Source organism: Ictalurus punctatus, chromosome 7, assembly GCF_001660625.3.
Source record: "Ictalurus punctatus breed USDA103 chromosome 7, Coco_2.0, whole genome shotgun sequence".
In the NCBI taxonomy this organism is placed as follows: Eukaryota; Metazoa; Chordata; class Actinopteri; order Siluriformes; family Ictaluridae; genus Ictalurus; species Ictalurus punctatus.
Genome location: NC_030422.2, coordinates 34,567,801 through 34,591,316, shown reverse-complemented (window position 1 = coordinate 34,591,316; position 23,516 = coordinate 34,567,801). Strand labels below are relative to the sequence as shown.

Genomic DNA, 23,516 nt, shown 5'->3' with positions numbered 1-23,516 from the left:
GTGTGTGTGTGTGTGTGTGTTTAGGAGGTGATGAATACGACCGCAGCAGTGAACGTAGATTCAGAACTCCTGATGATGAACAGAACAGAGTCGGATGTGAGTGTGAAGAAAAAGATTTGGTCCATGCTGTGGAGGAGAAGAGCGTCGCGTAAGAGAGACACTCGTAAAAACTGCTTTGGATTTAAAATAGACCGAATCAGTGACCTGAGTGGAATGGGCTGTTAACATGAACATGTGCGTTAATCTATCATAAAGAGCATTAACTATAACTGGAATATAAAACGGTCTGTTCTGGAGAATCTATCTGATATAATAAATGTTATTTATTAAGAAAGGGATGGATGTTAGTCAATCGTACAGAGCCTCCAAGCAGCTTGTTGCTATGAAAGAACTGTTTAACTGTTGATTTTCAAACTTGACAAAGTTCTATAAACATCAACTAAACTGTGTGGAGTGAGTGAAGTGTGCTCATGTGTCTAATTCCTGGCAAATTTCGATCTGTTTTTAATTAATATTAATATTTTTTAAATATCAATTCCTTGATTTGCAGTCAACAACTAGCTGCCTCTTAAAGATTCTTTAGTTTGTCCAATGGAAATGGATGAAAATGTTTTTTTTTACATGTAAGTAATATCATATTTATACCCCGGGGAAACAGGAAATGGTTAAAAGTAATAACAGAGTTCCTGGGCAGTAAACAAGCTTAAAATAATATTTACAACATTGCTTTATTTATTTATTTACAACATTGCTTAGGCATGTTAGTATATCAGGGTTACAAAGCATGCTTTAAGAAAAAAGGAAATAGTTGCTTGTGTGCAATTTTTTATATGTTGTTTATTTTACACAAATATTATTTTTTCCTTTTTATGAAGGGTGCCAATAATTCTGGAGTGCACCATATTAGCGTATATTATATTTTGTGCAATAAATACTAAACACTAAGATATTTAACTGTCTTTAATTGGATGTAACTTGTTCTCTAAGATATACAATGTTTTTTTTTTTTTACTTTTTATATGTATATAATTGTTTACATTGGTCTGTAGTGTGTATACATGGATTGTTTAATATTGTGTATATATTATTGTTAATTGTGTATTATTTGCATATTATGCCATGCAATAACAGAGTTTATGTTCGTTTTATAAATAGACACTATGACATTCCATATGATTTATGTGATTTAAAATACTGTTAATAACTCGTCTCTGCCCTTTTTGTTAATGGATATTGCATGCTGGTAAATACAGTTTACCTAAATAAAATTATTAAAAAGGGGAAATTCTGTATATAATGACATGAAAAGCTGCAGAGCTACAGTGGATATAAAAAGTCTATACACCCCTAATAAAATGGCAGGTTTTATGATGTAAAAAGAAAGAAAGGAATCCATGATAATTAATGTCAGAACTTTTTCCACCTTCAATGTGAAATTATAACATATAAAATTAAGTGAAATAAAAATGAGAAACATTTTAGGGAAAAACAGGAAAATAAAAAAAGTTCAAATACACCCTACCTTATAATTAAAGATGTGTTATCAGGGAGCACAGTGGCTTAGTGGTTAGCACGTTCATCTTACACCTCCAGGGTCGGGGGTTCGATTCCCACCGTGGCCCTGTGTGTGCGCGGAGTTTGCATGTTCTCCATGTGCTGCGGGGATTTCCTCCGGGTACTCCGGTTTCCTCCCCCCAGTCCAAAGACATGCATGGTAGGCTGATTGGGGAGCCCCAATCAGTATGTGTGAGTGTGATTGTGCCCTGCGATGGACTGGCACCTTGTCCAGGGTGCACCCCGCCTTGTGCCTCCAGGTTCCCCGTGGCCCTGAAAAGGAGTAAGCGGTAGAGAAGATGGATGGAATCTGTTATCTGATTAACCCCAAATAAAGACCTTCACATACTCATTGTTTCATCCAGCTGCTGAAGCCATGAACAGTATCTCATTTATTGAAAGGAATCGAGCAGGAGAAGGAATTTCCAAAACATTAGATGTACCATGGAACACTGTGAAGGCCATCATCAACAAGTAGAGAAAATGGAACACAGTGACATCACCAAGGACAGGATCTCTCTCCATAGGACACGAAAAAAAACTTACCAGGGAGGCTGCCATGAGACCTACAGTAACATTAAAGGAGCTGCAGGAACACTCTCTGCATGTGACAACAATCTCTCATATTCTTTATGTCTGGGCGATGGGGTAGGGCAGCTAGACAGAAGCCCTTTCTCACAAAAAACCACACAAGCTCAACTAAATCACCCCAAACCATGTGGCAAAATGTGTTATGTTCTGATGAGACCAATTCCAATCGTTATAATAATTCCAAAAGGTTTGTTTGGTGCAAAAAATAAATAAAACCCCCACATCACCAAAAGAACACCATCCCCACGGTGAAGCATGGAGGTGGCAGCATCAAGCTTTAGAGATACTTTTCTTCAGCTGGGAATTTTAATCAAGGTGGAGGGACTCATGAATACTAGCTATACTACAAATACCAGCAGACAAAGCTTCAGGTGTCTGCTAGTAAGTTTAAGATGAAGAGGAATTTCCCATTTCAGCACGACAGTGACCCAAAGCATACATCCAAATATACAAAGGAATGGTGTTACCAAAAGGCACTTCAACAAAGTATTAATTTAGGGGGGTGTATACTTATGCAACAAATAAGGTTATTGTAATCCCCAGTCCACCCCCCTATTTTCCACTAAAATGGTTCTGATTGTATTTCACATAAGTTTTATATGCTGTATCTTTACACTGAGGGTGGAAAAAGTTCTGACATTATTTATTTTAGTTTCATTGGTTTCAACAGGCATGTGTAAAAATCTTTTTTTTTATCCACTGTACAGAAATAAACCAGTAAATAAATGGTAAAATAAATAAAATTATGCAATTAAAATGACAATTTTTTCAAATTAATTTGTAAACAAAGTATTATATATATATTTTTACTTACAGAATTTTAATATTTCAAAATTAAATAAGTTTTTAAACATTATATACATTTTACATTAAATAACTCATTATAATTAACTACAAATGATTACATTAATTCATTTTCTTTAATTATGAGATTGAAACACTATAATTTGATGATTTATTTGATACATTTTCACAAATGTTCATTCATGCATATACATTTAGCACTTTGTTAAAACTTCATTGTTTATTTACTTTTTTTACCTCAGAGAAACAGCCAGATGCTGCGCATGCGCAGGCAGGTACATCCGGGACTTTTCAGAGGAGCCAATATGGCGGAGGTGAGAAACGAAATTTTAAATGATTTTTCTTCTTAAAAACAAAAATAAACAAAAAAAGCCTCTACTTTAATTTTATCAATCTGTGCATTATCTGAGAAATTTGTATTTTAAAAATATACTATGTGGATTTTATTCTGTGGCGCGGTATAAATCTGATCGATTTTAGTTATTAAAACTTGTTGGATTTGACTATTTTCATCCTGCAAACTTATTAGCCAGCTCGCGCTGTTAGCCCGGGTTTATTATGAAATGATCCCGGGTTTACTGTGAATTGATCCCGGGTTATTTCTGAGACGGTAGTGGGAGCGGAGCGGGTGTTTTATTGAGGGGAAGCGGTGTGGTTATTAAGGCTGTAGTTGTGTGGAGTGATGCTGCTAGATAATGAGAACACAGCGCTAGCAGTGTTAGCAAAGCCAACTCTCTGTGTGGAGACAAAACTGAGGTAAAACTTACTGCGCGGGAAGAAATCATAATATCTCCTCAGTGTCGGAGTTTACAGCGAATTAACGCCGTTTAACCCGGGATTAGTGTGTGTGTGTGTGTGTGTGTGTGTGTGTGTGTTGGAGGAAGTTTAGTGGTCACGTACGCCAGCTTTGGCAAATTAAAATCCAAAAACAGAGATTTAATACACAGTATTTACTTATAACTATAATATTATTCTAATATCACTCTAACTTTACTAAATTCTTATTCTAACTTTACTAAATTCTTATTCTAACTTTACTAAATTCTTATTCTAACTTTTATTCTATCATTACTCTCTCTTAATGTTTCTCTCTTAATGTTACTCTCTTCTTCTTAATGTTACTCTATAAAGTCCATCAGCTTTATTGAAGAAAACAAATGCAAAGTTCCAGATTTAGTCACAAATGTCCTCTTCAAAATGCATTAAGTGTTTTGATATCACATTCCTCTGGAATTTAGTAATTAGCCATAAACTAATTACTAACAGAGACACCATCTAAAAAAGCTAATCTGCTTTGGCTATGCTGAACAACCCACCTCCTAAATTATTAAATTAACTTGATTGACACCCACTTGGACCAATTGTAGATACTTCTAGCTTCTACTCTCTTCTCTTAATGTTACTCTCGTCTTCTTAACCCCTTTTGCCGGTAGCCAAAAAATGGCATTTGTGTGTGTTTTGGGGGTCCCTGTGTTCAGCACTGATTTGTTTTGTGATCTCACACACCACAGTTGGTTAATGGCTCATATGAAAGTAGACACTTAAGAATTTAAGAATTAGTAGTTATCTCAAGTATTTCTTCTTTTGCCTAGCCTACATGGGGCAATATATTCAGAATTTATTTATTTTTTTTAATTATAAAAAAAGCTTTACTTTTAACACAAATGTTATATCTTCACAGCAAATACTGATATCAACCCCATTCCTGGTCTCAAAGATGCCCCAAGTACTTGTCCAGGAACACCCAAAATATGAGGAAGTTATCTCTAACCACTAAAATTGTGTGAAAGGTTATCCAAACACAGGTAAAAAACCTCTCCAAATGACAAAAAAAGCTCTCTAAATGGCACAAAGCCTTTAAAAATGGCAGACTTCTAGAAATAGCAAACATTTTTTTAAAAAGGCACAAAATAACCTCTCCAAATGGCACCAAATGGCAGTAGCATGAACTGTAACACAATGTGTAATTTCACACACAAAAGTCTGAAACATACTTATAAAATATAATGTTTATTAAAAATAGTGCCAGAGCCCCAGGTGAAGGAGCACTTGCTCTCCGACTGGCTCAAATGATAGACACACGAGTGACCCCTCTCCTCTGACTTCTCGGGGGGTAGATAGAGCCCCTCAACTCAATCCACATAGTCTTCCTAAAAAAAAAAAAAAAGCCACTCGGAAATAACTGCTCCAGAGGCTGTGATGCATTCAGGCTTTTTCGGGAGCACGCTGCCGCTATAGGACTCCGATAAACCCGTAGAAAATTAGCGATGAGAAAAAAAACTGCCCAACATGCGAAACCCTGCTGTATAAAGTTCTGCCGGAAGACCACTAGAGCGGAGCTGGCATTTCCTGATAGTTTGCACGGCCCTGTAGCACTGTGCTGATTACGCATTTGATTTTCTCAGCCTCTGAGTGGTCAGTCATGTCATGTTTGGGCTTGTTTGAAAGCTAGAAGTATCTACAATTGGTCCAAGTGGGTGTCAATCAAGTTAGACTGCCCGATTATAATTTAGGAGGCGGGTTGTTCAGCATAGCCAAAGGAGATTAGCTTTTTTAGAATGTCTCTCAGTTTAGTTTATGGCTACTTACTATATTCCAGAGGAGTGTGATACCAAAACACTTAATGCATTTTGAAGAGGACATTTGTGACTAAATCTGGAACTTTGCATTTATTTTCGTCAATAAAGCTGATGGACTTTATACCGACGGAAATGTGCGTGATTTATAAAACCGCGAGTGAACTGGGTTTTCGTCTATGTAGGAAATGTAAGGTTGTAAACGTTTACACAAGACCGATCTTTGGTTTAAATGTTATAATTTTATTGTGGCAGTTGTATACGGTGTTTTACTGTCAAAAAAGCTTTACTCCTACTCTCTGATTTATGGCCGTCTCAGTGTTTTCGTGGAGAGGTGTGAATTGTTTGCCCAGCAGGGAGCTCAAACTCCGCCCCTTTCCCACCCCCCTGCTCACCAGCAGTTAAACACACAGTCATGAAACTGCACACACAGAAAGCCACCAGTGTCCTGACTAATCTTATACCAGAACTGCGGCGATACAATAATTCAATTATTTATACTAATTGAAAATGTCCGATAAGTCGTTTTTTTCTTAATGTTACTCTCGTCTTCTCTCGTTACTCTCGTCTTCTATCGTTACTCTCGTCTTCTTAATGTTACTCTCGTCTTCTTAATGTTACTCTCGTCTTCTATCGTTACTCTCGTCTTCTATCGTTACTCTCGTCTTCTTAATGTTACTCTCGTCTTCTTAATGTTACTCTCGTCTTCTCTCGTTACTCTCGTCTTCTCTCGTTACTCTCGTCTTCTTAATGTTACTCTCGTCTTCTTAATGTTACTCTCGTCTTCTTAATGTTACTCTCGTCTTCTCTCGTTACTCTCGTCTTCTCTCGTTACTCTCGTCTTCTCTCGTTACTCTCGTCTTCTTAATGTTACTCTCGTCTTCTTAATGTTACTCTCGTCTTCTCTCGTTACTCTCGTCTTCAATCGTTACTCTCGTCTTCTCTCGTTACTCTCGTCTTAATGTTACTCTCGTCTTCTCTCGTTACTCTCGTCTTCTCTCGTTACTCTCGTCTTCTTAATGTTACTCTCGTCTTCTTAATGTTACTCTCGTCTTCTTAATGTTACTCTCGTCTTCTTAATGTTACTCTCGTCTTCTCTCGTTACTCTCGTCTTCTATCGTTACTCTCGTCTTCTCTCGTTACTCTCGTCTTCTTAATGTTACTCTCGTCTTCTCTCGTTACTCTCGTCTTCTCTCGTTACTCTCGTCTTCTCTCGTTACTCTCGTCTTCTCTCGTTACTCTCGTCTTCTTAATGTTACTCTCGTCTTCTTAATGTTACTCTCGTCTTCTCTCGTTACTCTCGTCTTCTATCGTTACTCTCGTCTTCTTAATGTTACTCTCGTCTTCTCTCGTTACTCTCGTCTTCTGTCGTTACTCTCGTCTTCTCTCGTTACTCGTCTTCTCTCGTTACTCGTCTTCTCTCGTTACTCTCGTCTTCTCTCGTTACTCTCGTCTTCTCTCGTTACTCTCGTCTTCTTAATGTTACTCTCGTCTTCTTAATGTTACTCTCGTCTTCTCTCGTTACTCTCGTCTTCTCTCGTTACTCTCGTCTTCTCTCGTTACTCTCGTCTTCTATCGTTACTCTCGTCTTCTTAATGTTACTCTCGTCTTCTTAATGTTACTCTCGTCTTCTCTCGTTACTCTCGTCTTCTATCGTTACTCTCGTCTTCTATCGTTACTCTCGTCTTCTATCGTTACTCTCGTCTTCTTAATGTTACTCTCGTCTTCTTAATGTTACTCTCGTCTTCTATCGTTACTCTCGTCTTCTATCGTTACTCTCGTCTTCTTAATGTTACTCTCGTCTTCTTAATGTTACTCTCGTCTTCTTAATGTTACTCTCGTCTTCTTAATGTTACTCTCGTCTTCTCTCGTTACTCTCGTCTTCTCTCGTTACTCTCGTCTTCTTAATGTTACTCTCGTCTTCTTAATGTTACTCTCGTCTTCTTAATGTTACTCTCGTCTTCTCTCGTTACTCTCGTCTTCTATCGTTACTCTCGTCTTCTTAATGTTACTCTCGTCTTCTTAATGTTACTCTCGTCTTCTATCGTTACTCTCGTCTTCTTAATGTTACTCTCGTCTTCTTAATGTTACTCTCGTCTTCTATCGTTACTCTCGTCTTCTTAATGTTACTCTCGTCTTCTTAATGTTACTCTCGTCTTCTATCGTTACTCTCGTCTTCTTAATGTTACTCTCGTCTTCTTAATGTTACTCTCGTCTTCTATCGTTACTCTCGTCTTCTTAATGTTACTCTCGTCTTCTTAATGTTACTCTCGTCTTCTCTCGTTACTCTCGTCTTCTCTCGTTACTCTCGTCTTCTCTCGTTACTCTCGTCTTCTTAATGTTACTCTCGTCTTCTTAATGTTACTCTCGTCTTCTCTCGTTACTCTCGTCTTCTCTCGTTACTCTCGTCTTCTCTCGTTACTCTCGTCTTCTTAATGTTACTCTCGTCTTCTTAATGTTACTCTCGTCTTCTCTCGTTACTCTCGTCTTCAATCGTTACTCTCGTCTTCTCTCGTTACTCTCGTCTTAATGTTACTCTCGTCTTCTCTCGTTACTCTCGTCTTCTCTCGTTACTCTCGTCTTCTATCGTTACTCTCGTCTTCTTAATGTTACTCTCGTCTTCTTAATGTTACTCTCGTCTTCTTAATGTTACTCTCGTCTTCTTTTAATGTTACTCTCGTCTTCTCTCGTTACTCTCGTCTTCTATCGTTACTCTCGTCTTCTCTCGTTACTCTCGTCTTCTTAATGTTACTCTCGTCTTCTCTCGTTACTCTCGTCTTCTCTCGTTACTCTCGTCTTCTCTCGTTACTCTCGTCTTCTCTCGTTACTCTCGTCTTCTTAATGTTACTCTCGTCTTCTTAATGTTACTCTCGTCTTCTATCGTTACTCTCGTCTTCTTAATGTTACTCTCGTCTTCTCTCGTTACTCTCGTCTTCTGTCGTTACTCTCGTCTTCTCTCGTTACTCGTCTTCTCTCGTTACTCGTCTTCTCTCGTTACTCTCGTCTTCTCTCGTTACTCTCGTCTTCTCTCGTTACTCTCGTCTTCTCTCGTTACTCTCGTCTTCTTAATGTTACTCTCGTCTTCTTAATGTTACTCTCGTCTTCTCTCGTTACTCTCGTCTTCTCTCGTTACTCTCGTCTTCTATCGTTACTCTCGTCTTCTTAATGTTACTCTCGTCTTCTTAATGTTACTCTCGTCTTCTCTCGTTACTCTCGTCTTCTATCGTTACTCTCGTCTTCTATCGTTACTCTCGTCTTCTTAATGTTACTCTCGTCTTCTTAATGTTACTCTCGTCTTCTCTCGTTACTCTCGTCTTCTCGTTACTCTCGTCTTCTCTCGTTACTCTCGTCTTCTCTCGTTACTCTCGTCTTCTTAATGTTACTCTCGTCTTCTCTCGTTACTCTCGTCTTCTATCGTTACTCTCGTCTTCTCTCGTTACTCTCGTCTTCTTAATGTTACTCTCGTCTTCTCTCGTTACTCTCGTCTTCTCTCGTTACTCTCGTCTTCTCTCGTTACTCTCGTCTTCTTGATGTTACTCTCGTCTTCTTGATGTTACTCTCGTCTTCTTGATGTTACTCTCGTCTTCTATCGTTACTCTCGTCTTCTTAATGTTACTCTCGTCTTCTATCGTTACTCTCGTCTTCTTAATGTTACTCTCGTCTTCTCTCGTTACTCTCGTCTTCTGTCGTTACTCTCGTCTTCTGTCGTTACTCTCGTCTTCTGTCGTTACTCTCGTCTTCTGTCGTTACTCTCGTCTTCTCTCATTACTCTCGTCTTCTCTCATTACTCTCGTCTTCTCTCGTTACTCGTCTTCTCTCGTTACTCTCGTCTTCTATCGTTACTCTCGTCTTCTTAATGTTACTCTCGTCTTCTTAATGTTACTCTCGTCTTCTCTCGTTACTCTCGTCTTCTATCGTTACTCTCGTCTTCTCTCGTTACTCTCGTCTTCTTAATGTTTCTCTCGTCTTCTCTCGTTACTCTCGTCTTCTATCGTTACTCTCGTCTTCTATCGTTACTCTCGTCTTCTCTCGTTACTCTCGTCTTCTCTCGTTACTCTCGTCTTCTCTCGTTACTCTCGTCTTCTATCGTTACTCTCGTCTTCTTAATGTTACTCTCGTCTTCTTAATGTTACTCTCGTCTTCTCTCGTTACTCTCGTCTTCTTAATGTTACTCTCGTCTTCTCTCATTACTCTCGTCTTCTCTCGTTACTCGTCTTCTCTCGTTACTCGTCTTCTCTCGTTACTCGTCTTCTCTCGTTACTCTCGTCTTCTTAATGTTACTCTCGTCTTCTCTCGTTACTCTCGTCTTCTCTCGTTACTCTCGTCTTCTCTCGTTACTCTCGTCTTCTTAATGTTACTCTCGTCTTCTGTCGTTACTCTCGTCTTCTGTCGTTACTCTCGTCTTCTGTCGTTACTCTCGTCTTCTGTCGTTACTCTCGTCTTCTTAATGTTACTCTCGTCTTCTCTCGTTACTCTCGTCTTCTGTCGTTACTCTCGTCTTCTTAATGTTACTCTCGTCTTCTCTCGTTACTCTCGTCTTCTGTCGTTACTCTCGTCTTCTGTCGTTACTCTCGTCTTCTGTCGTTACTCTCGTCTTCTTAATGTTACTCTCGTCTTCTCTCGTTACTCTCGTCTTCTGTCGTTACTCTCGTCTTCTGTCGTTACTCTCGTCTTCTCTCGTTACTCTCGTCTTCTTAATGTTACTCTCGTCTTCTTAATGTTACTCTCGTCTTCTTAATGTTACTCTCGTCTTCTTAATGTTACTCTCGTCTTCTCTCGTTACTCTCGTCTTCTCTCGTTACTCTCGTCTTCTTAATGTCACTCTCGTCTTCTTAATGTCACTCTCGTCTTCTTAATGTCACTCTCGTCTTCTTAATGTTACTCTCGTCTTCTTAATGTTACTCTCGTCTTCTGTCGTTACTCTCGTCTTCTTAATGTTACTCTCGTCTTCTCTCGTTACTCTCGTCTTCTATCGTTACTCTCGTCTTCTTAATGATACTCTCGTCTTCTCTCGTTACTCTCGTCTTCTCTCGTTACTCTCGTCTTCTTAATGTTACTCTCGTCTTCTTAATGTTACTCTCGTCTTCTTAATGTTACTCTCCTCTTCTCTCGTTACTCTCGTCTTCTCTCGTTACTCTCGTCTTCTCTCGTTACTCTCGTCTTCTTAATGTTACTGTCGTCTTCTCTCGTTACTCTCGTCTTCTATCGTTACTCTCGTCTTCTCTCGTTACTCTCGTCTTCTCTCGTTACTCTCGTCTTCTCTCGTTACTCTCGTCTTCTTAATGTTACTCTCGTCTTCTCTCGTTACTCTCGTCTTCTCTCGTTACTCTCGTCTTCTATCGTTACTCTCGTCTTCTTAATGTTACTCTCGTCTTCTGTCGTTACTCTCGTCTTCTGTCGTTACTCTCGTCTTCTGTCGTTACTCTCGTCTTCTCTCGTTACTCTCGTCTTCTGTCGTTACTCTCGTCTTCTCTCGTTACTCGTCTTCTCTCGTTACTCTCGTCTTCTCTCGTTACTCTCGTCTTCTCTCGTTACTCGTCTTCTCTCGTTGCTCTCGTCTTCTCTCGTTACTCTCGTCTTCTGTCGTTACTCTCGTCTTCTCTCGTTACTCGTCTTCTCTCGTTACTCTCGTCTTCTCTCGTTACTCTCGTCTTCTCTCGTTACTCGTCTTCTCTCGTTGCTCTCGTCTTCTGTCGTTACTCTCGTCTTCTGTCGTTACTCTCGTCTTCTCTCGTTACTCTCGTCTTCTCTCGTTACTCTCGTCTTCTGTCGTTACTCTCGTCTTCTCTCGTTACTCTCGTCTTCTCTCGTTACTCTCGTCTTCTTAATGTTACTCTCGTCTTCTCTCGTTACTCTCGTCTTCTCTCGTTACTCGTCTTCTCTCGTTACTCTCGTCTTCGTAATGTTACTCTCGTCTTCTGTCGTTACTCTCGTCTTCTGTCGTTACTCTCGTCTTCTCTCGTTACTCTCGTCTTCTCTCGTTACTCGTCTTCTCTCGTTACTCTCGTCTTCTTAATGTTACTCTCGTCTTCTGTCGTTACTCTCGTCTTCTTAATGTTACTCTCGTCTTCTCTCGTTACTCTCGTCTTCTGTCGTTACTCTCGTCTTCTGTCGTTACTCTCGTCTTCTTAATGTTACTCTCGTCTTCTCTCGTTACTCGTCTTCTCTCGTTACTCTCGTCTTCTTAATGTTACTCTCGTCTTCTATCGTTACTCTCGTCTTCTCTCGTTACTCTCGTCTTCTGTCGTTACTCTCGTCTTCTTAATGTTACTCTCGTCTTCTTAATGTTACTCTCGTCTTCTGTCGTTACTCTCGTCTTCTGTCGTTACTCTCGTCTTAATGTTACTCTCGTCTTCTCTCGTTACTCTCGTCTTCTCTCGTTACTCTCGTCTTCTGTCGTTACTCTCGTCTTCTCTCGTTACTCTCGTCTTCTTAATGTTACTCTCGTCTTCTGTCGTTACTCTCGTCTTCTGTCGTTACTCTCGTCTTCTCTCGTTACTCGTCTTCTCTCGTTACTCTCGTCTTCTTAATGTTACTCTCGTCTTCTATCGTTACTCTCGTCTTCTCTCGTTACTCTCGTCTTCTGTCGTTACTCTCGTCTTCTTAATGTTACTCTCGTCTTCTGTCGTTACTCTCGTCTTCTGTCGTTACTCTCGTCTTCTTAATGTTACTCTCGTCTTCTCTCGTTACTCTCGTCTTCTGTCGTTACTCTCGTCTTCTCTCGTTACTCGTCTTCTCTCGTTACTCTCGTCTTCTTAATGTTACTCTCGTCTTCTATCGTTACTCTCGTCTTCTCTCGTTACTCTCGTCTTCTGTCGTTACTCTCGTCTTCTTAATGTTACTCTCGTCTTCTGTCGTTACTCTCGTCTTCTGTCGTTACTCTCGTCTTCTTAATGTTACTCTCGTCTTCTCTCGTTACTCTCGTCTTCTCTCGTTACTCTCGTCTTCTCTCGTTACTCGTCTTCTCTCGTTACTCTCGTCTTCTCTCGTTACTCGTCTTCTCTCGTTACTCTCGTCTTCTCTCGTTGCTCTCGTCTTCTTATTGTTACTCTCGTCTTCTGTCGTTACTCTCGTCTTCTGTCGTTACTCTCGTCTTCTGTCGTTACTCTCGTCTTCTTAATGTTACTCTCGTCTTCTCTCGTTACTCTCGTCTTCTCTCGTTACTCTCGTCTTCTCTCGTTACTCTCGTCTTCTCTCGTTACTCTCGTCTTCTTAATGTTACTCTCGTCTTCTCTCGTTACTCTCGTCTTCTCTCGTTACTCGTCTTCTCTCGTTACTCTCGTCTTCGTAATGTTACTCTCGTCTTCTGTCGTTACTCTCGTCTTCTCTCGTTACTCTCGTCTTCTCTCGTTACTCGTCTTCTCTCGTTACTCTCGTCTTCTTAATGTTACTCTCGTCTTCTGTCGTTACTCTCGTCTTCTGTCGTTACTCTCGTCTTCTTAATGTTACTCTCGTCTTCTCTCGTTACTCTCGTCTTCTGTCGTTACTCTCGTCTTCTGTCGTTACTCTCGTCTTCTGTCGTTACTCTCGTCTTCTCTCGTTACTCTCGTCTTCTTAATGTTACTCTCGTCTTCTCTCGTTACTCTCGTCTTCTCTCGTTACTCGTCTTCTCTCGTTACTCTCGTCTTCTTAATGTTACTCTCGTCTTCTATCGTTACTCTCGTCTTCTCTCGTTACTCTCGTCTTCTGTCGTTACTCTCGTCTTCTTAATGTTACTCTCGTCTTCTGTCGTTACTCTCGTCTTCTGTCGTTACTCTCGTCTTCTTAATGTTACTCTCGTCTTCTCTCGTTACTCTCGTCTTCTGTCGTTACTCTCGTCTTCTGTCGTTACTCTCGTCTTCTGTCGTTACTCTCGTCTTCTCTCGTTACTCTCGTCTTCTTAATGTTACTGTCGTCTTCTCTCGTTACTCTCGTCTTCTCTCGTTACTCTCGTCTTCTCTCGTTACTCTCGTCTTCTTAATGTTACTGTCGTCTTCTCTCGTTACTCTCGTCTTCTATCGTTACTCTCGTCTTCTATCGTTACTCTCGTCTTCTCTCGTTACTCTCGTCTTCTCTCGTTACTCTCGTCTTCTTAATGTTACTGTCGTCTTCTCTCGTTACTCTCGTCTTCTCTCGTTACTCTCGTCTTCTCTCGTTACTCTCGTCTTCTATCGTTACTCTCGTCTTCTCTCGTTACTCTCGTCTTCTCTCGTTACTCTCGTCTTCTTAATGTTACTCTTGTCTTCTGTCGTTACTCTCGTCTTCTTAATGTTACTGTCGTCTTCTCTCGTTACTCTCGTCTTCTCTCGTTACTCTCGTCTTCTCTCGTTACTCTCGTCTTCTCTCGTTACTCTCGTCTTCTCTCGTTACTCTCGTCTTCTTAATGTTACTCTCGTCTTCTCTCGTTACTCTCGTCTTCTTAATGTTACTCTCGTCTTCTCTCGTTACTCTCGTCTTCTCTCGTTACTCTCGTCTTCTCTCGTTACTCTCGTCTTCTTAATGTTACTCTCGTCTTCTCTCGTTACTCTCGTCTTCTCTCGTTACTCGTCTTCTCTCGTTACTCTCGTCTTCGTAATGTTACTCTCGTCTTCTGTCGTTACTCTCGTCTTCTCTCGTTACTCTCGTCTTCTCTCGTTACTCGTCTTCTCTCGTTACTCTCGTCTTCTTAATGTTACTCTCGTCTTCTGTCGTTACTCTCGTCTTCTGTCGTTACTCTCGTCTTCTTAATGTTACTCTCGTCTTCTCTCGTTACTCTCGTCTTCTGTCGTTACTCTCGTCTTCTGTCGTTACTCTCGTCTTCTGTCGTTACTCTCGTCTTCTCTCGTTACTCTCGTCTTCTTAATGTTACTCTCGTCTTCTCTCGTTACTCTCGTCTTCTCTCGTTACTCGTCTTCTCTCGTTACTCTCGTCTTCTTAATGTTACTCTCGTCTTCTATCGTTACTCTCGTCTTCTCTCGTTACTCTCGTCTTCTGTCGTTACTCTCGTCTTCTTAATGTTACTCTCGTCTTCTGTCGTTACTCTCGTCTTCTGTCGTTACTCTCGTCTTCTTAATGTTACTCTCGTCTTCTCTCGTTACTCTCGTCTTCTGTCGTTACTCTCGTCTTCTGTCGTTACTCTCGTCTTCTCTCGTTACTCTCGTCTTCTCTCGTTACTCTCGTCTTCTTAATGTTACTGTCGTCTTCTCTCGTTACTCTCGTCTTCTCTCGTTACTCTCGTCTTCTCTCGTTACTCTCGTCTTCTTAATGTTACTGTCGTCTTCTCTCGTTACTCTCGTCTTCTATCGTTACTCTCGTCTTCTATCGTTACTCTCGTCTTCTCTCGTTACTCTCGTCTTCTCTCGTTACTCTCGTCTTCTTAATGTTACTGTCGTCTTCTCTCGTTACTCTCGTCTTCTCTCGTTACTCTCGTCTTCTCTCGTTACTCTCGTCTTCTATCGTTACTCTCGTCTTCTCTCGTTACTCTCGTCTTCTCTCGTTACTCTCGTCTTCTTAATGTTACTCTTGTCTTCTGTCGTTACTCTCGTCTTCTTAATGTTACTGTCGTCTTCTCTCGTTACTCTCGTCTTCTCTCGTTACTCTCGTCTTCTCTCGTTACTCTCGTCTTCTCTCGTTACTCTCGTCTTCTTAATGTTACTCTCGTCTTCTCTCGTTACTCTCGTCTTCTTAATGTTACTCTCGTCTTCTCTCGTTACTCTCGTCTTCTCTCGTTACTCTCGTCTTCTCTCGTTACTCTCGTCTTCTTAATGTTACTGTCGTCTTCTATCGTTACTCTCGTCTTCTATCGTTACTCTCGTCTTCTCTCGTTACTCTCGTCTTCTTAATGTTACTGTCGTCTTCTATCGTTACTCTCGTCTTCTTAATGTTACTGTCGTCTTCTCTCGTTACTCTCGTCTTCTATCGTTACTCTCGTCTTCTCTCGTTACTCTCGTCTTCTTAATGTTACTGTCGTCTTCTATCGTTACTCTCGTCTTCTTAATGTTACTGTCGTCTTCTATCGTTACTCTGTAGATGAAGAATCATGCTACTACATGTTTTATATATATATATATAATAAATATAAAACTACAGTTCTCAGATGTTCTTGGTCTTTCATCGTGTCGTAATGGTTTTAAACTTCAGTGTGTTTGTGTTCTGTTACAGTCCTCCTTGGGGAATTCAAGCCCAGGTGAGTGTCTGATACGTACCTTCATATAATCTCTATTATACATTAATATTGGAGCGCATAGTAACGTGATACACACTGTGTTTGTGTGTGTGTATTACAGTAAAATACTGAGTGTCAGGGTGGTGTGATTGGGGTGGTCTGAAGTTGATTATTTTCCTCTAACAGCACGTCCCCAAGTGTTTTATTCCTCTTACACCACAGCAGCTTACCAACAACTACAATTAGTTGTAATTAATTTGTTACAGAACGACATTCATACTATTTATCTGTTCATATATAACCCAGCGACGGTTACACACCGTGTGTGTGTGTGTGTGTACGTACAGGAGTGTCTGTGGGATCAGACAGTGTGGATTTGGACCGGTCCATAGAGAGAGTGAATGAGTTTGAGGACGAACGTACAGGAGAGGACGAGGATCTGACCAGAGACACCACCTTCACCGCAGAGATAGAAGAGCTCACACGGGTAACGCGTGTACACACACACACACACACAGTACACACACAGTAGTATGTATAGTGAACGGTGTTGGGTTTTTCCTCGTGATTAGGAGGGCGAGATGCCGATCCAGGAGCTGCGCAGTCTGTACGGCTACGAGGCCTCTGGCTCTCCCGAGGAAGAGGAAGAGGAGGAGGAGGAGGAGGAAGACGACGGAGAGGAGGAGGATGAAGATGATGAAGTAGAGGAGGTGGATAACGATGAGAGCAGCAGGAGCACCGGGGAGCTCAAGAGGAACAAGGTGAACCACTCCGTATGATCAGCGTTACCTGGAGTTTTACTTCCTCTCAGCGCTGATCATTGCATTACTGTACATTAATATATTCACTATTAATCTGTTCGTCATCTCTGTGCTTATAGCTTTGGCTGAGGGTGTGTAGTATATCCGTACTATTATTAAAATTTCTATCAGTTCTATTCATTTTACAATCTTTATAATAGTATGTGTGTGTGTGTGTGTTTTCGTTTTCCAGGATGAATGTGTGAAGAGTGTGTCTCATGGTGTGGACAGTCAGAGTGGTGGTGAAGGTCGTTCTCTCTCTGCTAAAGAACTTCTCCACTCTCAGAACTGCAGATACTTCAACAGTCAGTACTGTTCTCATACTCACCTGTACACCGCGCTAATACTCGCCTGTACACCGCGCTAACTCGCCTGTACACCGCGCTAATACTCGCCTGTACACCGCGCTAATACTCGCCTGTACACCGCGCTAATACTCGCCTGTACACCGCGCTAATACTCGCCTGTACACCGCGCTAATACTCGCCTGTACACCGCGCTAATACTCGCCTGTACACCGCGCTAATACTCGCCTGTACACCGCGCTAATACTCGCCTGTACACCGCGCTAATACTCGCCTGTACACCGCGCTAATACTCGCCTGTACACCGCGCTAATACTCGCCTGTACACCGCGCTAATACTCGCCTGTACACCGCGCTAATACTCGCCTGTACACCGCGCTAATACTCGCCTGTACACCGCGCTAATACTCGCCTGTACACCGCGCTAATACTCACCTGTACACTGCGCTAATACTCACCTGTACACCACGCTAATACTCACCTGTACACCGCGCTAATACTCGCCTGTACACCGCGCTAACTCGCCTGTACACCGCGCTAATACTCGCCTGTACACCGCGCTAATACTCGCCTGTACACCGCGCTAATACTCGCCTGTACACCGCGCTAATACTCGCCTGTACACCGCGCTAATACTCGCCTGTACACCGCGCTAACTCGCCTGTACACCGCGCTAATACTCGCCTGTACACCGCGCTAATACTCGCCTGTACACCGCGCTAATACTCGCCTGTACACCGCGCTAATACTCACCTGTACACCGCGCTAATACTCGCCTGTACACCGCGCTAACTCGCCTGTACACCGCGCTAATACTCGCCTGTACACCGCGCTAATACTCGCCTGTACACCGCGCTAATACTCGCCTGTACACCGCGCTAATACTCACCTGTACACCGCGCTAACTCGCCTGTACACTAAGCTAATACTCACCTGTACACTACGCTAATACTCACCTGTACACTACGCTAATACTCACCTGTACACCGCGCTAATACTCGCCTGTACACCGCGCTAATACTCGCCTGTACACCGCGCTAATACTCACCTGTACACCGCGCTAACTCGCCTGTACACTAAGCTAATACTCACCTGTACACTACGCTAATACTCACCTGTACACCGCGCTAATACTCGCCTGTACACCGCGCTAATACTCGCCTGTACACCGCGCTAATACTCGCCTGTACACCGCGCTAATACTCGCCTGTACACCGCGCTAATACTCGCCTGTACACCGCGCTAATACTCGCCTGTACACCGCGCTAATACTCGCCTGTACACCGCGCTAATACTCGCCTGTACACCGCGCTAATACTCGCCTGTACACCGCGCTAATTCTCGCTGTACACCGCGCTAATACTCGCCTGTACACCGCGCTAATACTCGCCTGTACACCGCGCTAATACTCGCCTGTACACCGCGCTAATACTCGCCTGTACACCGCGCTAATACTCGCCTGTACACCGCGCTAATACTCGCCTGTACACCGCGCTAATACTCGCCTGTACACCGCGCTAATACTCGCCTGTACACCGCGCTAATACTCGCCAACCTGAATGAAAACATAACAATAAAAGTCAAATATTGCTGAAGAGATCAAGTCCATAGCTTAATGTTCAAGAAATACATGCAACAGTTGTCAATTCACCAATATGTAAATAGTTTGGCTAGTTTTTATGATTCCTTATGGCTCATCACCCTATAGAAAGACATGTATCCCACACCTGTGTACCACAGTTCAAGTCACTCAGACCTACGGTTCATGAGGAGCGATTTTTTTGTAATTTTGGGCAAATTTTCAATGTACTGGAAAATCTATCATGGTGGACTTTATGGCTCCCGATGACTTTTTGTTCCTCATGAGAAATAAGGCATGTATACCAATTTTCAGACATTTTGGACTTAAGGGGTGGAGAGAAAATTATGTACATTTTGGGTGTGGCCTGTAGCGCCACCTGTGGGCGTTACTCGTGGCCTGTAGTATCAGTGTGCCAAATTTTACAACTTTTTCCCATTCAGCGTTATTGGACACTTTAGGGATATAATGAGAATAATAATAAGCTTCCTCCTTATGGAGGAATCCTAAATATTACAGGTCAAATGTGAGTTTTTTTAATTATAACCTAGAAACATGGCATGAACTATAACCAAGAAGCAGCAGGAGGCATCAGTGTTGGTTTTTATTTTGCCTCTAGAGGCCGCTCTCGTGCTGTATAATGACAGTGGGCCCTCCTCAGCCGCTCCCGTAACCGACGCAACCGGGAAAAACTCTCGGTGTGGATTTCTGCTGATAACACGATCAGTTATCAAACCCCATCACTCAGTCGACCGCTAGTGCGTATCACACAGCTGTGTAAACGGAAACCCGCCTTTTTCCCCAGATAACGAAGTGGACGAGGAGTCTGAGGAGGATGAGGACTACGTTCCCTCAGAGGACTGGAAAAAAGTAAACGCTCCCTCTGTTTTATGTTCCTTCCTGCTTTGTACTGTGCTGTGAGTGATGGCTGATCATCTGTGTGTGTGTGTGTGTGTGTGTGTGTGTGTGTGTGTGTGTGTGTGTGTGAAAGGAGATCATGGTGGGGTCGATGTACCAGGCTGAAACTCCTGCAGGACTCTGTAAATATAAAGAGAACGAGCGAGGTATGCTTCTCATACACACATCACCTCGTCACAGAGAGACGCTAGCAGGGTTAAGTGTGTGTGTGTGTTTCATGACGTTCTCCTGTCGGTGTTCAGTCTACGAGAATGATGATCAGCTGCTCTGGAACCCAGAGTTCCTCCCCGAGCATACGGTGGTGGAGTTCCTAACAGAGGCGTGTAAACGCACCGGGGACGAGACCGGGGTCGACGCCATACCTGAGGGCTCTCACATCAAAGATAACGAACAGGTAATCACACAATAACGAAAACGAACAGGTAATTAGCATTTTGATGTGTGTGTGTTATTAATGTAGGTGAAAATGTGTGTGTGTGTGTGTGTGTGTGTGTGTGTGTGTGCGCGCCCAGGCATTGTATGAACTAGTAAAGTGTGACTTTGACACAGAAGAAGCTCTGAGAAGACTGCGGTTTAACGTTAAAGCGGCCCGAGGTGAGAGTGTCCAGAAAACCGCACCATGATGCTAACACTCGTTTAACGCTAGCTAGAATGAATCTGCGTTAGCATCGTTCAGGGTGTATGTACAGTTGTCTGATCTCTTCTCCTCCACAGAAGAGCTGTCTGTGTGGACGGAGGAGGAATGTAGACATTTTGAACAGGGCCTAAAGGCTTATGGGAAAGATTTTCACCTCATCCAAGCTAACAAGGTAAGATTCCGCGTTATGTATCGGTGTCGACGCGGTGATGCTGATGATTCCGACGCAGTAACGTCGTGTGTTTCAGGTCAGGACGCGGTCAGTGGGAGAGTGCGTAGCCTTCTATTACATGTGGAAGAAATCCGAGCGATATGACTTCTTCGCTCAGCAAACGCGACTCGGAAAGAGGAAGTACAACCTTCACCCGGGCGTGACGTACGTGCTCCCTACCACATATACACCTCTGCCTACGAACACGCTAGTGCAGTATAATTGTTGCTATGGTTACAACTCTGTTTGTGTTTGTTTCATTCCTATAAAACATGTTCACTTGCCTACCAAGTAATTAAAAGCGTAGAGTGCAGACCTGCCAGCCAATCAGAAACGAGTATTCTTTAGCCATGTTACGAAGCCGTATGCGAAGTTATCGAGTGATTATAAGCAGGCGTGCTCTGTTATACCGTTTTTTCAGGGATTATATGGATCGGCTGTTAGATGAGACTGAGAGTGCAGCATCGAGTCGAGCAGCCACGCCCCTTACCACCATTGGCCAATCAGAGAGAGAAGATGGCTCCACCCACAACGGTGAGCACGAACACATTTTACTGTTTATTTTAACATATTAACACGATATTACAGTATATTAATACACTGATTACTCTCTGCTGCAGGTCTGAGCACACACGGCTCCGTCCTAAACGCAGACTCCGCCCACATGGACGCGAAACGCGAGAATCTGCAACTGGACGGAACCGACCCGTCCCGCGATTCCAACGGCTGTGAACGGAACGGATCACTAAAGCGTCAACAAGACGGCCAAAGTGCGGAACGGCCAGCTAAAAAATACAGGACAGAGTCAGACCCCCCCGTCCACAATGAAATGGACTCTTCAGAGGTTAAAGAGAACTGACCTGCTGATGCAGGACACATCCGGACCCCCTGTCCACGCCGAAATGGACTCTTCTGAGGTTAGAGAACTGAACTGCTGAAGCAGGACAGAGATAGACCCCCTGTCCGAGCTGAAATGGACTCTTCCAAGGTTGATTTCCTGAAGCAGAACGGACTCGGGTTCCCCTCGCCTATGCCATAATGGACTCTTCCGAGATTACAGAACACTTGTGATGCAGGACTCCCCCATCTGTGCTGAAATGGACTTTCCTGGGGTGTAAAGAACACTGAATTGCCGATGGAGCAGAAACCAAAGGCCATACCAAATACAAATAAGACAGTGGGGGTTTATTTTACAGATCCTGATTGTAGGATTTTGTCACAATCCAAAGTTGCGGTGGACGAGATGCTGGTTAGCGTAGTCTGGTTTTACACAGAACATGTCTATTCTATTTGTACCGGAATTTACCTGATTATTTTTTTACCTCTGAGATATATTTATATTTTCTACGGACGGTCAGAGAGAGAGAGACGAGAGAGAGACAGACAGGTGTCTGTCTGGACATGGCGTCGCTCTGGCGGGATTGTACAGATTTGTACAGAAATCACACTTTTGATAATTGCTCTGTACACTTCCTGTTTCTGTCCTTCCCCTTCCTTTAAAGACAAAACTTCAGTTTGTGGTTTATTTTTTTTGAGCTGCGACAAAAACGACCTCGAGATGAAAATGAAATCAATCTCAGTCTCCTTAATCGTGTGGGTTTTTTTCTTTTTAAAGCAAGTTTTATTGAAAGTTCAGCGTCAGCAGGTCGGGGTTTATCTTCACCTTCTGCTCACAGTAACTCTGAGAAACACGAGATTTTTAAGAACAGACACAGTTTATCATTTCCCCAGTTTAATTTCATGCTTGTATTTCTGTATGTCTTTAATATTGTGTTTGCATCCTTTTACGTCTGTTAGTCCATTCACCTGAATCAGAGACAGAATGTGGTACGTTTTTCATTTTCTGTTTAGTTCTGTTCACCATTTTAAGCGAACGAGAGAAAACATTGTGTGTCTAGGGGGGATCGAGACGGGCTGAAAATGTCATGGCGAAAGTGTTTCACCCGTTAGCAGACCTGCCTTTCCACGTCAGAGTACGCTGCTATGGGTTTTCACCCAGAAATACGCCAAAAGAGCGGCCTCTCTTTTTCCCACCAATAAAGACACTGATGAGCCAGAATGTGTGCATGTAAACTTCTCTAGTGTCTACAGTGTTACTGAAAGAGACCAGAGATGTCCCTGAGACCTGCGGTGGTGACCGGAAATCCCTCCAGTGTGGAAGCACAACGCAATGGTCATGCCTTATTAAGATGTATCTGTACTTGATCATCTTGTTCCTGATGTTGGTCCACGTCATCTATGGCCCAAGGCTCCATACGTTCCAAATGTTCAGGTCCTTAAAATCAATACTGGTGAGAGAATCATCATCTGGAACCTAATTAAACCCCTTTATAAGGACTAGAAGAGTCCAGTGTGAGCAGAACGTGAGATCACTCACCAATGCTGAACAGAAGGAGTGAACACTGGACAGCATGAGGAATATAGAGATAAATTTGTGCCAAAACTAAACAAATAAAATTACCATTTCGGAAACAAACACAATCTGCTTTGCAAGAGAAAACTCCACTCTCATACAAACAGAAATACAAACAGCAATTTGAGAGAAAACGCAGAGGTGTAACTAATAAATGTCCTATTTCACAAATAAATAAATAAATAAACACACACACACACGCACAGAACTGCAGAAGTTTTAGGCTCATGCAAAGAAATGCTGTAGAACAAAGATGCCTTCAAAAAAATTAAATGTTTCTACATTAACAATGAAAACCAAGTTCACATTTGGTCTGATAAAAAAAAAAGTATTCTCAGGTAGAATAAGTGCAGATTTATAAGGAACTGAGCTGTAAGTTTTTAAGTGTTACTGAGCGTGTTGCAGAACCAGACACGGTTCTTCTGGAGACTTTGACTGTCGAACTCACTCGTTATTTTTACAGCGGAACCTATCAGCCTTACTTGTGGGTTTTTTTGTCTGAAAAGTTTCTCTTACTTCTCAATACTCTGCTTTCTTTACTGATAAACAAACATTTTTCTGTAACATTTTGTGCTGGAAAACTAATGTTTGGGAATCTAAAATGTTTTTGTACTGACTCAATAGAAGTCAAAGTTTGTACTTAAAAAAAAAAAAAAAAAAAAAAAAAAAAAAAAGAGGGGGGGTGCCCTAAACTTTTACTCAGAACTGCATATATATATATATATATATATATATATATATATATATATATATATATATATATATATATGAGACTACATCATATTTCAGAAATAAATACAATCCATTCTTCAAATCTTTGAGTAAATTAAAATTTCCTACATGAACAAATTTTCTCACAAAAAGAGAAACATCCTCTTCCACACCAACAGATGGCGCTATCGGACAATTTACACTACTCTCCCGCAGGAAATCATGCAGCCGTGGTGTAGTGTAGCGTTTTACTTCTAGAGATTGTATTTATGCACTTATTTATTCAAAATTCAT

General features: G+C 42.0%; 1 protein-coding gene and 1 long non-coding RNA gene across 4 annotated transcripts; one reads left to right on the top strand and one right to left on the bottom strand.

The window, feature by feature from the left end:
- Positions 1-4,164, bottom strand: LOC128632959 (uncharacterized). Of its 2 annotated transcripts, none has more exons than XR_008396650.1 (3): positions 3,187-4,164; positions 1,523-1,827; positions 1-126 (listed from the first exon to the last, which is right to left on the bottom strand). It is a non-coding gene; the product is annotated as an uncharacterized LOC128632959 (long non-coding RNA). The 2 variants fall into 2 exon arrangements; XR_008396651.1 differs by having other exon boundaries at positions 3,717-3,831.
- Positions 3,203-21,687, top strand: mier1b (mesoderm induction early response 1b, transcriptional regulator). 2 transcript variants are annotated; one of them, XM_017471037.3, is made up of 13 exons: positions 3,203-3,263; positions 15,645-15,669; positions 15,996-16,135; positions 16,221-16,409; positions 16,642-16,753; positions 19,138-19,202; positions 19,324-19,396; positions 19,493-19,644; positions 19,763-19,844; positions 19,968-20,059; positions 20,136-20,263; positions 20,520-20,632; positions 20,719-21,687. In XM_017471037.3, the coding sequence occupies exons 1-13, from the start codon at positions 3,204-3,206 to the stop codon at positions 20,955-20,957; spliced, it is 1,470 nt and encodes a 489-aa protein (XP_017326526.1). In that variant the 5' UTR covers position 3,203; the 3' UTR covers positions 20,958-21,687. The 2 variants fall into 2 exon arrangements, with proteins under 2 accessions (XP_017326526.1, XP_017326525.1); XM_017471036.3 differs by having other exon boundaries at positions 19,965-20,059.
- The last annotated feature ends 1,829 nt before the right edge of the window (positions 21,688-23,516 follow it).